Raw genomic sequence first — 16,201 nt, forward strand, 5'->3', positions numbered from 1 at the left:
CACATCTCTGAGGGTACATAGTAGACTTTATGTGTTCATTTATTCCTTGGATGTTGTTATTCAGTTTCCCTAAGTGATGATTTGTGTGGTGTATTTCATAGACAAATTAGAAATTTCATGAAAAGATTTATTAATGTACATGTCATTCTTTAGTCTGCACTGTAAACCTCTTTCATAAACAACATAGTATAGCAGTCAATATCTGTAATATCAATATCTGTAGGATAAAAAACAAACTACTTTTACTTATTTACATTCAGAGAGAGACATCTTGATCCACGAGCCAATCAAAGCTGTCTGTTGGAAGAGGTTCAGGTCTGTGGCCTTATTTCATTCAGCCCATAAAAACTTATTGAAAAGCAATATTGAAACAGCCTGTAACTACTTCTCAACATTTTCACACTAGAACAGTAAGATCTAGAATTCACACCAGACTAGCATAGTCACTGCCTGCATTCTGTTTGCAAGTGTGTATGCATCTCACAGGGCTGAAACCCTGTTTAACGTCAATGCCTATCTGCTACATTTGGTGCAAGTCTGGCCTGCATATAAAAAAAGAGAAACATATTGGGCGTTTAGTGTGATTCAGTGGTTGAAGCCAAATTCCAAAATGTATCCCCTAGTGTAGAGACCAAAAATATGTTGAAAAAGGAAATTTGAAGGAGAATAAAGACAAGAGGAGACTTAGAAAACATTTTTGGAAAACATATACAGTATATTAGGGTTAATATTTACTAGTTGACCAGTAATTGTTTAAGTCTCTTTTTTGGATGTTACCTACCCAAACTGAACCAGGCATGTATGGCTTTAAATTCAGTATTCTAACTCCACCCATTTCTGTGCGTAATGACTCAGCTATTTCTAATTATTTAGATTCAGCCCATGACTTAGAATGTTTTCACATATAGTTCTTTAAAAATGAACCACACTCGGTCCTGTTAAAGTGGATCAGAAAGGGAAGTAGCTGCAAATGGCCTCAGTGCTTTTGGTGTTCACATTGCAAGTGGACTCAAAAGGGGACTCAGTTCTCTTTCTGGAAATTTTAGCACTGATGAGATCTCAGACAACTTGTTCACACCATGACTCTTTTACTGTAGTGTAATAGCTGTGTAACACTGAAGTGTCATTCAAAATGGTTGCTTTATATGATGTTATCATTTGCTGAAATGCTATGATTTGGATGAAAAACAGAACAGGCAAAACAAATTGAAGTGAAATACAAATTTGAAGTGAAAGAAGCATTTTTGCATTGTGAATGCATGTGAATGCAAAGAAGCATTCACATATGCACAAAAAAATACTGATTCATCGATCTGAGACCATTTGGAAACTGAAACAGACCAAGTGTAAAAACACCCAAAGCTAGGCTAATGGATAAAGGCCATGCTATAACATCAGAGATTAAAGCAGCAGTGTCGTAAACTCTACACTGCGTTCCACATTATTATGCAAATGTAATTTTTCTCTCTTTTTTTCTAAATAATCTATAAAAATGATAGTTCTCATAATTTTCAAGTCATCAAGCATTAGAGTATAACTTGACTGTTTTCGAACGAACCTCCAAATCATAACGTTTTTTAAAAAAAAAATCTAAATCTTAAAATGCACTGTTCCACATTATTACGCACAATAGAGTTTTAAAACATTTTATTGTTGTAACCAACTGAAAATGGTCATTAGTTAAACTGCAAGCATTTGCAGGTTATATTTGCTGAAATCAAAAGCTCTTTCAATCAAAAATATCTTAACAGGCCAAATTACATTTTGACATGGGACCCCTTATTGGATAGGAGCTTCACAATTCTTGCATCCATGGAAGTTGTCAGTGTTTGGATGGTTTCTGCTGGAATTTCTTTGCAGGATGTCAGAATAGCCTCCCAGAGATGCTGTTTTGATGTGAATTGCTTCCCACCCTCATAGATCTTTTGCTTCATGATGCTCCAAAGGTTCTCAGTAGGGTTGAGATCAGGGGAGGATGGGGGCCACACCAAGAGGTTTTCTTGTTTTATGCCCATAGCAGTCAATGATGCACAGGTATTCCTTGCAGCATGGGATGGTGCATTGTCATGCATAATGATGATCTTGCTACGAAAGGCACGGTTCTTTTTTTTGTACCACGGAAGAAAGTGGTCAGTCAGAAACTCCACATATTTCACAGAGGTCATTTTTACACCTTCAGGGACCTTGAAGGGGCCGACCAGCTCTCTCCCCATGATTCCAGCCCAAAACATGACGCCACCACCTCGTTGCTGACGTCGCAGCCTTGTCGGGACATGGTCGCCGTTCACCAACCATCCACGACTCCATCCATCTGGACCATCCAGGGTTGCACGGCACTCATCAGTGAACAACACTGTTTGGAAATTAGTCTTCATGTACGTGTGGGCCCACTGCAGGCGTTTCTGCTTCTGAGCTTTGGTTAAGGGTGGCTGAATGACAGGTTTATGCATAACTGCAACCCTCTTGAGGATCCTACACCTTGATGTTCTTGGCACTCCAGAGACACCAGCAGCTTCGAATACCTGTTTGCTGCTTTGCAGTGGCATTTTAGCAGCTGCTCTCTTAACCTGACGCATTTGTCTGGCAGAAATCTTCCTCATTGTGCCTTTATCTGCTCGAACCTGTGTGTGTTCTGAATCGGCTACAGATCTCTTTATTGTACGCTGATCACGGTGAAGTTGTTTTGAAATATCTAAAGTTGTCATACCTTCTCCTAGGCATTGAACTATTTCTCGCTTTTTGGCAGCAGAGAGATCCTTCTTCTTCCCCATATTGCTGGAAAATGGTGGTCTGCTTAATAATGTGGAACATCCATTCTTAAGTAGTTTTCCCTTTAATTGGACTCACCTGCAAACTAATTGGCACAGGTGTCTGAGATTGATTGGAGTGATTGGAAGAGCCCTGACACACATTCCCATCCATGTGTTTAAACTGACAGACAAAAAAATGACCTTTATGACCTTTAAACACAATTTGCATAATAATGTGGAACACAGTGTAAAGAAACACAAAATCCACATCAATATTTTCACTATGACAAACACCAAAAATCCACCGTAAACATACCTCTGGCGTAATCCATGAGTGGAACGCAACTTTATAATAGAGTGGAATAAAACCGCTGTGTAACACGGCTCGTTGCTCTAGGCTAATCGCAGAGTCCCCAGCTCCGAAAATAACCGCATCAGCATCTCACATACTCACACTCTCATATTGAGGGTTACCTCCCTATGATTAACAAAGAATAAACAATGTGAAGAACCGAAACATCTTTGTCCGAGCTTTGCTACAGCATCAAAGCAAAGGCCATGCTCATACCTCACTATGGCGTTCCAGAGTCACGACACTGGAAAGAGACGGCGGAAGTCAAAACGCAAGGAAGTTACACAATCTACTGCCCTTTGCGCTATTTATAGGGCAAAATAAATACATACGCCCCGCCCAACACACCATTCTTATTATTCACTCGGTCACATTACCATATGGATACCCTAAAGATGGCTGTGGATGGTCTCACTTGGATAGCCTTTGCATTTGTTAAAACAGTTTATGCTCAAGTCTCCTTCATTATACAGTGGATAACTTACTGTAACTTGGATACTATAGACTTAAAGCTAAAACTCTAATGAAATCAAAAATGAGCCTGATACTTATACTGAAGATCGTTTCAACACACTTAGCACTGTTTGACTCTATAGTTTAAGGTTGTGGATGAGTAATGACTCATAATCGCACTGCCTGGTACAACCCAGAAGAGCATGGGTTCCAGTTTGATTCTGGTTCTTCTCAAGGTTTCTTTTTCGTGTTGTCTCAGGGAGATTTTGCTTGCCATCATCACTTCTGGCTTGTTCATTATGGATCAATATACTATCTGGATTTCTGTTAAGTTGCTTTGTGACAATGTCCATTGTTGAGGGTAGGGTAGGATTTAGAATGCCTTTTATAAAAAAAAAAAACATACATGTAAAGGAGTACAAAGGTAAGAATGATGGGAGACTTAGCATATGTTCTTAGCGTGCAAGCCCATGTGAGTTCTTCCAAAATTGTCTTTCTTAACAGTATATATTTTTCATATTTGGAAAACATATACAGTGAGGCCCATAAATATTTGAACATTGACAAATTTATTGTTATTTTAGCTTTCTACCGCAGTATATTGGAGTTGAAATTAAATATTGTATATGAGCACAAATTGCAGACTTTCAGCTTTAATTTGAGGTGAATGGTGTAGAAATTACAGCACATTTTATGTGGTTCCCCCACCAAAAGAAATTGGACAATAGGATATTCAGCTGTTTCATGGTCAGGGGTGTGTTATTCCCTCATTATTTCACTTACAAGTAAGCAGATAAAATGTCTAGAGCTGATCTCCAGTGTTGCTTTTACATTTGGAACCTGTTGCTGTTAACTCTCAATATGAAGTCCAAAGAGCTGTCACTGCCAGGGAAGCAAACCATCATTAGGCAGAAAAATCAAAACAAACCCATCAGAGACATAACAAAAACATTAGGTGTGGCCAAATCAACTATTTGGTACATTTGTAAAAAGAAAGAACACACTGGTAAGCTCAGGAACACCAAAAGGCCCAGAAGACCATTTAAAGCAACTGTGGTAGAAGACAGAAGATTTCTTTCCCTGGAAGAAAAACATCTTCACAACATTTGGCCATCTCAAGAACACCCTTCAGGAGGTAGGCATATCTGTGTCAAAGTCAACAGTGAAGAGAAAACTTCACCACAGTAAATATAGCGGGTATATCTCAACATGTAAACCATTGATAAGCCTCAAAAACAGGAAGAGCAGATTGGAGCTTTCAAAAAAAAAAAAAAAAAAAACTACGAATCTCATACATACTGAAACAAAATCCTATGGACAGATGAGACAAAGATCAGTTTGTTCCAGAATGAATAAGCACAAACTTGAAAAGGTTTTCAAGAGAGGAAACCTAGATATAAGCAAACACAATATCTACAAGCATTTCTTTAATTTGGCCTTTTCACTATTCCCTACTAAACATTAAAAGCTACTATTGTGAGTTTAATTTACTGTGTATCTACTTTTCAACAGAATATAGTTAGAACATTTGTATTAAGGTCTAATAGGCCCTGTTCAAACCTGTAAAATGGGCATGATTTAATTAAATATGTTAAACATTAGACAATTTTAATATCAGACCAAATGAAGTAGTGGTCAGTCCCCTTAAAGTGAGAACACAGGCCTTTTTTCAGTGTACATTGACATTAGACGTGCGTCTGCCTGTGGCACAGCGAAAGTAGTACATGAAAAAGGGCCGTACAGCATCGTCTCTCAGTCCGTAGATGAGTGGGCTTAGGCAGCGTGGCAAGATCAGCACAAACACATAGCTTAGATAACGCAGGTCCATGAAGAGGCTGCTGCTGGTGCTGGCCATTGCTGCAGCTTTTTCTATAATGCTAAAAAGAAAAGAAGTAAGGCACAGGCCCAGCTGAATGAGGTGCAGCAGCACAGTCCTGTGCGCTTTTGCAGCGGAGTTTTTATTAGAGGAAATGGACCTGGTTGTGATCAAAATTCTGACATATGTGGAAAGGATGATCATAGTCACTGACACAAAGTATAATATGTTAAAGCCCTGATAAGCATCTAGTTGCCATTGCTTTATGAAAAGCCTTTCTCTTGTGCAAAATATTTGTGTGGTTAAAATTTTAGGATCCATCAGCACTACATAAAGCAAGTCAATTATAAAGTGTATCGCACCCATAAACCAAATAATTCCAATGGCAATATAAGTTCTTTTCGGAGTGACTATTTCAGCATGTCTTAGAGGAAAGCATATGGCCACAAAACGCTCTACTGACATTAGAGCCAGGTTTAAAGGTGCGTTATTGAAAGTTGCAGCTGAAACAAAAACTAAAAAAGCACAAGCAGCCATTACTAACCTGAGATAGGCGAGACTAAAAATATACAACAAAGAGGTAACAAAGAGCTGAATTGAGTCATTGAGAAGCATGTGGGTAAACAGAATGTAGCGTGGAGTCTCTTTAAAAACAGGCTTGCTGCAAAGAGTGTAGACCATGATGGCATTCAAATAGATAAAGAACAGAGGTATTAATATTGCAAAACTAACTTTTGATATTAGTCCCTCAGTCAGTGCAACCTGGAATATTTGCTGATATATAAGCAAAACCTCAACCGTGCTATCATTAGTAACTGACATAATATGATACAAAAGAGAACCATAAATTAGAGATATTATTAACAAATCACCACCACTTCCTCATAGATCAGATTTTTCCAACGTAAAAAAGAGAGAAGACAATATTTATCCATTTTATGCTTACACTAATCTTTTATATCTGGTGCGGAACCCCACTTTCATATGTTACCCCAGCTCCGAAGAGTAATATAGTTGTGAGCTGACAGTTATAATAGGCACTATGTGAGCCCCAGAGAGAGATGATGACACATCTCTGAGGGTACATAGTAGACTTTGTGTTCATCTATTCCTTGGATGTTGTTATTCAGTTTCCCTAAGTGATGATTTGTGTGGTGTATTTCATAGACAAATTAGAAATTTCATGAAAAGATTTATTAATGTACATGTCATTCTTTAGTCTGCACTGTAAACCTCTTTCATAAACAACATAGTATAGCAGTCAATATCTGTAATATCAATATCTGTAGGATAAAAAACAAACTACTTTTACTTATTTACATTCAGAGAGAGACATCTTGATCCACGAGCCAATCAAAGCTGTCTGTTGGAAGAGGTTCAGGTCTGTGGCCTTATTTCATTCAGCCCATAAAAACTTATTGAAAAGCAATATTGAAACAGCCTGTAACTACTTCTCAACATTTTCACACTAGAACAGTAAGATCTAGAATTCACACCAGACTAGCATAGTCACTGCCTGCATTCTGTTTGCAAGTGTGTATGCATCTCACAGGGCTGAAACCCTGTTTAACGTCAATGCCTATCTGCTACATTTGGTGCAAGTCTGGCCTGCATATAAAAAAAGAGAAACATATTGGGCGTTTAGTGTGATTCAGTGGTTGAAGCCAAATCCCAAAATGTATCCCCTAGTGTAGAGACCAAAAATATGTTGAAAAAGGAAATTTGAAGGAGAATAAAGACAAGAGGAGACTTAGAAAACATTTTTGGAAAACATATACAGTATATTAGGGTTAATATTTACTAGTTGACCAGTAATTGTTTAAGTCTCTTTTTTGGATGTTACCTACCCAAACTGAACCAGGCATGTATGGCTTTAAATTCAGTATTCTAACTCCACCCATTTCTGTGCGTAATGACTCAGCTATTTCTAATTATTTAGATTCAGCCCATGACTTAGAATGTTTTCACATATAGTTCTTTAAAAATGAACCACACTCGGTCCTGTTAAAGTGGATCAGAAAGGGAAGTAGCTGCAAATGGCCTCAGTGCTTTTGGTGTTCACATTGCAAGTGGACTCAAAAGGGGACTCAGTTCTCTTTCTGGAAATTTTAGCACTGATGAGATCTCAGACAACTTGTTCACACCATGACTCTTTTACTGTAGTGTAATAGCTGTGTAACACTGAAGTGTCATTCAAAATGGTTGCTTTATATGATGTTATCATTTGCTGAAATGCTATGATTTGGATGAAAAACAGAACAGGCAAAACAAATTGAAGTGAAATACAAATTTGAAGTGAAAGAAGCATTTTTGCTACATGTGAATGCATGTGAATGCAAAGAAGCATTCACATATGCACAAAAAAATACTGAATCATCAATCTGAGACCATTTGAATACTGGAACAGACCAAGTGTAAAAACACCCAAAAATGCCAAGTGTTTAAACTCAACACTAGGGAAGCAGTAACTCCAGTGAGATCTTGAACTTTCTATGAAGTTGGTTAGCTTTATGATTCTGTTATCTTGCTTTGCATCTAAAACTGGAAAACTTGTTAAGCAGGTAAAAACAGGTGTTAACAGGGTCAAATGCATGTTGAAGACACATTGTGATCTGACCCCTCAAACCGCATTCGGAGGTGGTCTGGGAGGTACATGGGCACATCACATTTGTAGTGTGAATGCAAATGTGTCTCAATTCATCCTGGACAGCAGCGAAGGACCAACTAATCGACTGCGTCATTGCCCCAGTCAGACAATATGTAATCGTTCTGAGACAGTTTGGAAATTGTGCTGAATGGTAGCGCTTTCTGCAGCTAGGCTAATGGATAAAGGCCATGCTATAACATCAGAGATTAAAGCAACTGCTCTTCATAGCTTTATTTGTCATCTCGTCTCTCATTCATTCATAAGTTTCATTACTAAACCATGCAATTAAAGCATCTAAAACAGTCTGCAAAGATACATGAGATAGGATTTACAGGACCTTCTTGTAGTCTGACAGGGTTTCATGGTACAGCTAATGTTTTGGGAATTCTTTTGTACCCCTCTCCTAATTGATACCTTTCAACAGTGAGATCCCATACATGCTTTGTAAGCTCTTTGTGGATAGCTTCAGCAGTCAGAGGAAACCAAGAACATGTCAAGAAAATCCTACAAAAAAAAAAAAAACTTTATCGTTAATCTTTATTTGGGGTTAATCAGAATCACTTCAGTGATGATGTGATATATTGAATATAAGTTATGTTCTTGGTTGTACAATTTTCCTTTAAATTCATTATAAAATTGTTTAATGTTATTTTTCTAATATTGTTAAGAACGTTTAATTGCTTATTTGTGCGTTACATGAAAAAAAAAGTGTTATGTGCATTTTGAAAATTAGTTATGTTTGTTTGGTATACCTGCGTCATGACGTCATTGCACATCTCAATAGGTGGCGCGCCTGTGATGCGCTTCATTAATGTTAAATACAGAGTTAAGGAAGCCATCACTGCAGTGCTCGTCTTTAATTCGTCATTAATCTTCGCTATTATACTTCTTTTCAGTACTACAATTTTGGAGGCACCCCTGGGATCTATGTCGGATGGGTCATCGTTCTTTATTGCCAGCAACTGCCCATCAATATTCATCCCTTAACTACCTGGATGTGGAGCAGTTGAGTAAAGTGACCAGGCAGAGCTGACTGAATGGAGCGTTAAGTCAGATAAGTCAGGGTTCACATGCGAAACTGTGAAACACTACAGTAAAGATAGATGCATTGCACAGCCTTCTGGAAGAAATTGGTGAGAGACTGTGTACATTGCCAAGGGGAAAATTAATTGAATTGAGTCAGTTCCTTGAAATTCACACAGAAGATGTAGCAAATGTCACACACCTGTCCCTAGTTAGTCTTCTTAGTAGTTATCTGCTACGAAGGGAGCTGGAGGAATTAGAGGATGGAGGTATGGCTGAACTATTAAGCATAAATGAGAAATTGAGCGAAATGATGATTGTTGATGCTAATGTGAGTGAACCAAGCCCAGCCCCATGACCGATAGGGGAAAGAGAGAATGTAGTACAAAGACAAACAGGAGAAATTAAGGAGACATCTGGTTCACTTCCTGTTGTGCAAAAGAATCTGACTGTTTCACAGAGCACAAGATTGGTGCCAGCCTCAGCAGACAGGATAGAAGTTAACTCTCCGCTGCCCCCACAGAGTAAAATGATACCAACTGTATGGCACAGGGAGCCTGGCCAAAGAGAGAGATTAACCTTTTCGAGTCTGGCACGTCAAATTGAAAGCGGACTGAATAAGGGTTATCCAGAACATGAGATTGTTGATTCAGTTATTCTGGCCATTACACCAGGCCTTCAATTACGTAGCTACTTAGAACGAAAGACTGATTTGACGCTACCAATGTTGAGATGAATCCTTCGTTCCCATTACCAAGAAAAGAATGCAACTGAGTTGTATAAGCAGCTGACTGCAGAATCACAACGTGCAAAAGAAACACCTCAAAGTTTCCTTATACGTGTGCTTGACATGAGGCAGAAAATTCTCTTTGCGTCACAAGAAGACGAGTCAGGTTTGAAATATGACCCTGCACTTGTGTTTCTTCACACTGTGTTAACAGGTCTACAGAGTGATCGTATCCAGAGCGATCTCCAACCGTATCTAACAGACACCACAGTCACAGACGAGACACTGTTGGAAAAATTTAATGTAGCATGTGCCCATGAAGCTGAGAGACAAAGTAAACGAAAGAGCGAACGAAATGCAGCTGTGAATGTTACTCAGTTAAGTGAACCGACTCAGTCAAAAAGTAAGCAAAAGCAGCCAAAAATTGATTTGATGGCACAATTGAAAAGTTTTAGTCATGCAGATCAAAAAATCAATGCAGCAACCTTCAGCTTCGCTGCAACAATGCTGTGCTGTTAACAGTGATGTCTCACCCCTAAGAGCAGCCCATCACTCCATCCCAGAAGGGAATCAGGTGCCACAAAACCAGGTCTGGAGATCAAGTCAGAATGGAGGGCAGAAACAGCAGTACCCATTTCAAGTTTCTCAGTTCACATTGCAGACATATCCACGGCGGATGAATCCAATGCCATTGCAGTATTTCCAGCCAAGTCAGTATGCAGCTCAGGGTTTCAATCCACAGCAGTTTCATGCAGAGTCACCGTTGCATGCCACAACACCACGGTCACGATATTTCCAGCCATACCGACAACTGCGCCCCTCAAGGGCAAGACAGTGCTTTCCCTGTCAGCAAGCAAGATCGATGGAACTGTGCACTCACTGTTACTGCTGTGGCAGCAACGAACACTTCCTGGCGGGTTGTAAAGAAAGAGGTGCCTGATCACAGAGTAAGTTAAATGGAGAAGGGTTGCCACCACGGGACTGGGAGTGACCCAGCAAGTGAAATTGTCCCCTCCACATTCAAGGCGTGTTGAAAGAATGGGATTACAGCCAGAGATTATCCCCTTTGAGTGTAACCTAATTTCTGAGTGTCAAGTCAACAAACATTCACTTGTGACTTCCCTGGTGGGTAAACAATGTTTAGTGACATGTTATCTAAACGGACACAAAATGGAGGCATTATGGGACACAGGATCCCAAGTGTGCATCGTGGATCAACAGTGGAGAGATCAGTACATACCTGGAGTAAGGTTAAGGGATGTTTCTGAAGCGACAGAGGCCACAGACAACTTGAATCTTGTTGCAGCTAATGGTTCCAGCATGCCCTATGAAGGATGGGATCCTGTTCAGTTTGGCCCCTCCTGCAAACAAATGGAAAGAATTAGTCATTCCTGTACTCATTCTAAAAGGCCAGCAGTTGTCCAAGCCAATTATTGGTTACAATGTAATTGAGCAGGTAATGAGACAGAGTGAAGAAAGGGGACAGAGTGATGCAAGCAAACGATTTCTGAGCAAGGCTGTTAAATGTGTGTTCCCAAGTTTGAGGAGAAGTCCAAATATTCATTAACTTGGTGACAGCTGAGAGTTCAGGCGAGTATTTTGTTAAGGTGACAAAAGACCATATCAACGTGCCGAAACATGCTATTGTGCAAGTCAAGTCTCAAGTTAAAGCACCATGTATAAAGCAGGATAGTGTCATGTTGTTTGAACCATCTGTCAACCCAGAGTATCCTGATGGACTGGAACGCCTTGAAACACTCTTGACTCTAAAAAAGGGAAGCCAACCTGTGATTCAGATCAGTGTTCAGAATGTGACCGACCATGACATCCTCCTGGTGGGAAAAACGGAACTGGGGACAATACAAACAGTAAAGTAAGTGTTACCAATGACAGCATCATCTTGTGTAACAACAGCCTGTGTTAATGAAAGTGTAAAATCAGCAAGTGTGTGTGAGACTATGAGTGAAGGTGTGTGGGACCCACCTGTGGATGTGACCCATTTGTCTTTGGAACAGCAACAGAAAGTCAGACAAATGCTGTGAGAGGAATGGCATTCCTTCTCGAAGTCAGATGAGGACATCGGGTGTGTCAAAGACCTGCAGTTGAGCATCAATCTGACAGATCAGACACCTGTTGTGAGAACGTATACATCTGTTCCAAATCCATTGTACCAAGAAATGAAAGATTACCTCCAGGGGTGGATTGAAAAATCTCATTCGCCTTATTCATCCCCAGTTGTGTGCGTCAGAAAAAAAGATGGCAGCCTGAGGTTGTGTATCGATTACAGGGACCTCAATCGGAAGACAGTGCCTGACCACCAACCGATTCCAAGAGTGCAGGATATACTGGATGGCTTGGGAGGAAATCGATGGTTCTCTCTGTTAGACCAAGGGAAGGCGTACCATCAAGGTTTCGTGACAACAGAAAGCCGGCCATTGACAGCCTTTAGTACCCCGTGGAGGTTATATGAATGGATCCGTATTCCCTTCGGGCTCATGAATGCGCCAGCTGTATTCCAGCAATTTATGGAAGGATGTTTGGAAGGGCTACGAGATGACATTTGTGTCCCTTACCTGGACGACATCCTGGTCTTCACAAAATCCTTTGACGAGCACGTTGAGGCAGTAAGAAAAGTCTTACAGCGGTTGCGGTCACACAGGGTGAAATTGAAGCCCAAGAAATGTGAGCTGTTCAAGGAGGAGGTTTGCTACCTGGGAAGGATAGTGTCGAAAGAAGGGAGCAGGATGGATCCAGCAGACACTGTAGCAGTGACAGCACTGAAGGACATGAGACCCACCACAGTAGGGGAGTTGAGGAAGATCTTAGGCTTGTTAAGTTACTACCGCCCTTACATTAAGGACTTCTCGAGGATTGCTTGCCCCTTGTATGGCCTGCTGAAAAATGACAATAACAAGGTACAAACAAAAGGTAAAGGGAAAAGAGGGACTTACCTCAAGAGTCACGTAGCTTCATCAAGTCAGTTGATTGAGTGGACGGAGCAACATCAGAAAACTCTCGAAAAACTGACTGAGTGCCTAGTCAAGCCACCTGTGTTGGGGTTCCCAGATTTTACAAAGGCCTTTGTACTGCACACTGACGCATCAAATCTGGGACTGGGAGCTGTCCTGTATCAACATCAAGAGGGAAAACTGAGAGTGATTGCTTATGGATCAAGGACATTGACAAGAGCAGAACAGAATTACCATTTGCACAGTGGAAAATTGGAGTTCCTGGCTCTCAAATGGGCTATCACGAAGAAGTTCACAGATTATCTTTACTATGCACCAACTTTTACAGTGTATAGCGACAATAATCCCCTTACCTACGTTTTGACATCCGCCAAGCTGAACGCAACGGGATGCCGATGGGTCGCGGAGCTCGCTGATTTCCACTTCACTATTCGATATCGGCCTGGAAAGGAATACATTGATGCCGATGCATTATCCAGGCTGACAATACTCTCAGAAAAAAACATACCAGAGTACACAGTGGAGTTTTCATCGGATTCTATAGCCATGGTCCTTTGCTGTAGCTTGTCAGAGTTCATCAACATGTGCAGGAACAAGTACAGCATCAGGAGAACCCCTGTCAAAGGAAGAGATAAGGAGTGGTCAAAGGGAGGACAAAGACATAGAGTTTGTAATTCATCACTTACAACCTTCTCCCAAGCAGTGGAGGTCTGCGGGCTCAGAAGCTAAAGAAATGATGAGAGTGTGGGATAAGCTGATGCTGGACGAGGACGGTATTCTGCAAAGGAAAACAGCACAGAGAACTCAGCTTGTATTGCCAGTAAAATTCAGGAAAATTGCACTTGAAAATTGCATGATAAAATGGGACACCAGGGTGTCGATCCAACCACAAGTTTGATTCGAGATCGTTTCTTCTGGCCCCATATGCAGCGAGATATTGAGCATTATGTGTTAAGGACCTGTTCCTGCATTAAGCAGAAGAAACCGTGTCGAGAGACGAGAGCACCCCTTAAGCCAATCACGACAACTTACCCATTCGAACTCGTCTCGGTGGACTTCCTTCACCTGGAAAAATGTAGAGGAGGATACCAATAGATCCTTGTCATAGTCGATAAGATTTGCACAAGCATTTGCTACAACATCAAAATCTGGCAAGACTGTAGCAGACAAACTCTTTAACGACTTTGCCCTCAAGTTTGGATTCCGTTTGAGAATCCACCACGATAAAGGGGGGGGGGGTGTTTGAAAACCAGCTGTTTGGGCAACTGCAACAGTACAGTGGGATCACTGGATCGAGAACTACTCCCTACCACCCCCAAGGTAATGGGCAAGTGGAGAGATTTAATCAAACATTGTTGCAAATGTTGAAAACTCTGACTGAAAAACAGAAATCAACTTAAATATTCACTGAACAAGTTGATCTATGACTACAATTGTACAAAAAGTGAAGTGACTGGTTTCTCCCCATTTCAGCTCTTGTTTGGTCGCTTCCCAAGACTTCCCATTGATGTGCTCTTCGGGCTTAAGACAGGCAACCCATCTACCAGCCAAAGTGACTACCTGGAAGCATGGAAACGAGGGATGCAAGAAGCACAAGAGATAGCAAGGGCACATGCAAAAAAAGGCAAGTGAACGGAATAAAAAAAATTATGACCAGAAAGTGAGATACACTGACCTTGACTCAGGCAGCCAAGTCCTTGTGAGGAATTTGACCCCAAGGGGAGGAGGTAAACTTCGGAACTATTGGGAAGAGCAAGTCTATGTTGTAGTACGTAGAGTCGCAGAGGATGCGCCAATTTATGAGGTCAAGCCTGAAAAAGGGAAAGGGAGGTCACGAGTATTACATCGAAACATCCTGATGCCATGTGATCACTTACCTCTCGAAGTCGATCCAATGCAGAGATCCAAACCCAAGCAGAAACAGTCACAGGAGACATCCAGTGTACCTGTAAATAGAATGGAAGAGAGTGAGTTGGAAAGTGAAAGTGACTCTGAGTATTATGTACCAGTTGAGCGTGGCCAGTTGAGAAAACAGCCAAGGAGTTATGATCAGAGACAAGAATTAGTACAAGCACAACCTGCTCCCCCTGAGTTGCCTGCTCATCAGAATGCATCAGATAATTCTGCATTACTAGAGCTTGAACTAGAACCTTCAGCTGAGGCAGGACAAGATCTTCCAATACCTTCTAATGTACCTGGGAAGGAGAACAGGTCTGAACTGCTTGAAATGCGAATGGAAAACAGTCCAGTGAGTGCACGTGAATGCTCACCTGTGAAGGAATCGGTCGAAACAGTGGAGTCAAGTGACAGGCCTGGGGAGATGCAATATCATCATTCAGTGAGGCAACGATGGCCACCAAAAAAATTCACGTATGATAGTCTGGGCACACCTACCTGTTACAAAATCCAAGTAACTGGTCGCGAATGTGATCTGCCTTCTCCTAATATGTGGACACCTGCTACAATGCCCTGGGTGCGAATGGTGTTCTCCTACCCGAGACCACACTCTGTTTATTATTAAGAATGAACTGTTGCACACACGTATACACTAATTATTCTTACGGACTGTGGAGGAACAAAACAGTGAACGTTTGCATACATATACACACGTATACATACACTGGACTGTTTCTAGGCCAAGGGAATATGGACAGTTTTGCAAGGCCTATAAAAACATTAAGTGACCATTCTGAAAATGTTTTGAAACATTTTTTTTGCAGAGACCTTGAATCATTCTTTTTGCATTTTTTTTTCTATATGGCTTAAAATGTGTTTTTTTGTTTTTTTGTGCACTAAGATGGACTATTGTGTTTTTTTTTGTTATTGTTTGGACACGGGATAAAGTCCCTGGATTTGATTTTTTTTTTAGATGGGGCATAATCTATCGCATTTGGGTCAAGAAAGGATTTCAACCAGTTGACCAGGACTGTGTTGAAAATCTAATGTCGTTAAAGAGAGTATGTGACTGAATAAGCAATTAAAAAGAAAAAAGAGGCTAAAGTATGTAATCAGTTACTGTTGTACTAGTGTGTGGAAAAAAAAATAAGGACATTGGCAGATGTCGGGACAACATCTTCGTCTGTAGGGGAGAGTGTGATATATTGAATACAAGTTATGTTCTTGGTTGTACAATTTTCCTTTAAATTCATTATAAAATTGTTTAATGTTATTTTTCTAATATTGTTAAGAATGTTTAATTGCTTATTTGTGCATTACATGAAAAAAAAGTGTTATGTGCATTTTGAAAATTAGTTATGTTTCTTTGGTATACCTGCGTCATGACGTCATTGCACGTCTCGATAGGTGGCGCGCCTGTGATGTGCTTCATTAATGTTAAATACAGAGTTAAGAAAGTCTACACTGCAGTGCTCATCTTTAATTCGTCATTAATCTTTGCTATTATACTTCTTTTCAGTACTACAATGACAAGTGTACGATAATTACTTTTGAACATGGCCTATTAT

At 40.4% G+C, this 16,201-nt stretch overlaps 1 protein-coding gene across 1 annotated transcript; it reads right to left on the reverse strand.

The window, feature by feature from the left end:
* Positions 1 to 5,224: 5,224 nt before the first annotated feature.
* Positions 5,225 to 6,222, reverse strand: LOC113541427 (odorant receptor 131-2-like). Its single transcript, XM_026938390.3, has one exon. It carries the CDS (start codon positions 6,191 to 6,193, stop codon positions 5,225 to 5,227), a length of 969 nt encoding a protein of 322 aa, XP_026794191.1. The 5' UTR covers positions 6,194 to 6,222.
* Positions 6,223 to 16,201: the final 9,979 nt, after the last annotated feature.

This window comes from Pangasianodon hypophthalmus, chromosome 15, assembly GCF_027358585.1.
Source record: "Pangasianodon hypophthalmus isolate fPanHyp1 chromosome 15, fPanHyp1.pri, whole genome shotgun sequence".
Taxonomy (NCBI): Eukaryota; Metazoa; Chordata; class Actinopteri; order Siluriformes; family Pangasiidae; genus Pangasianodon; species Pangasianodon hypophthalmus.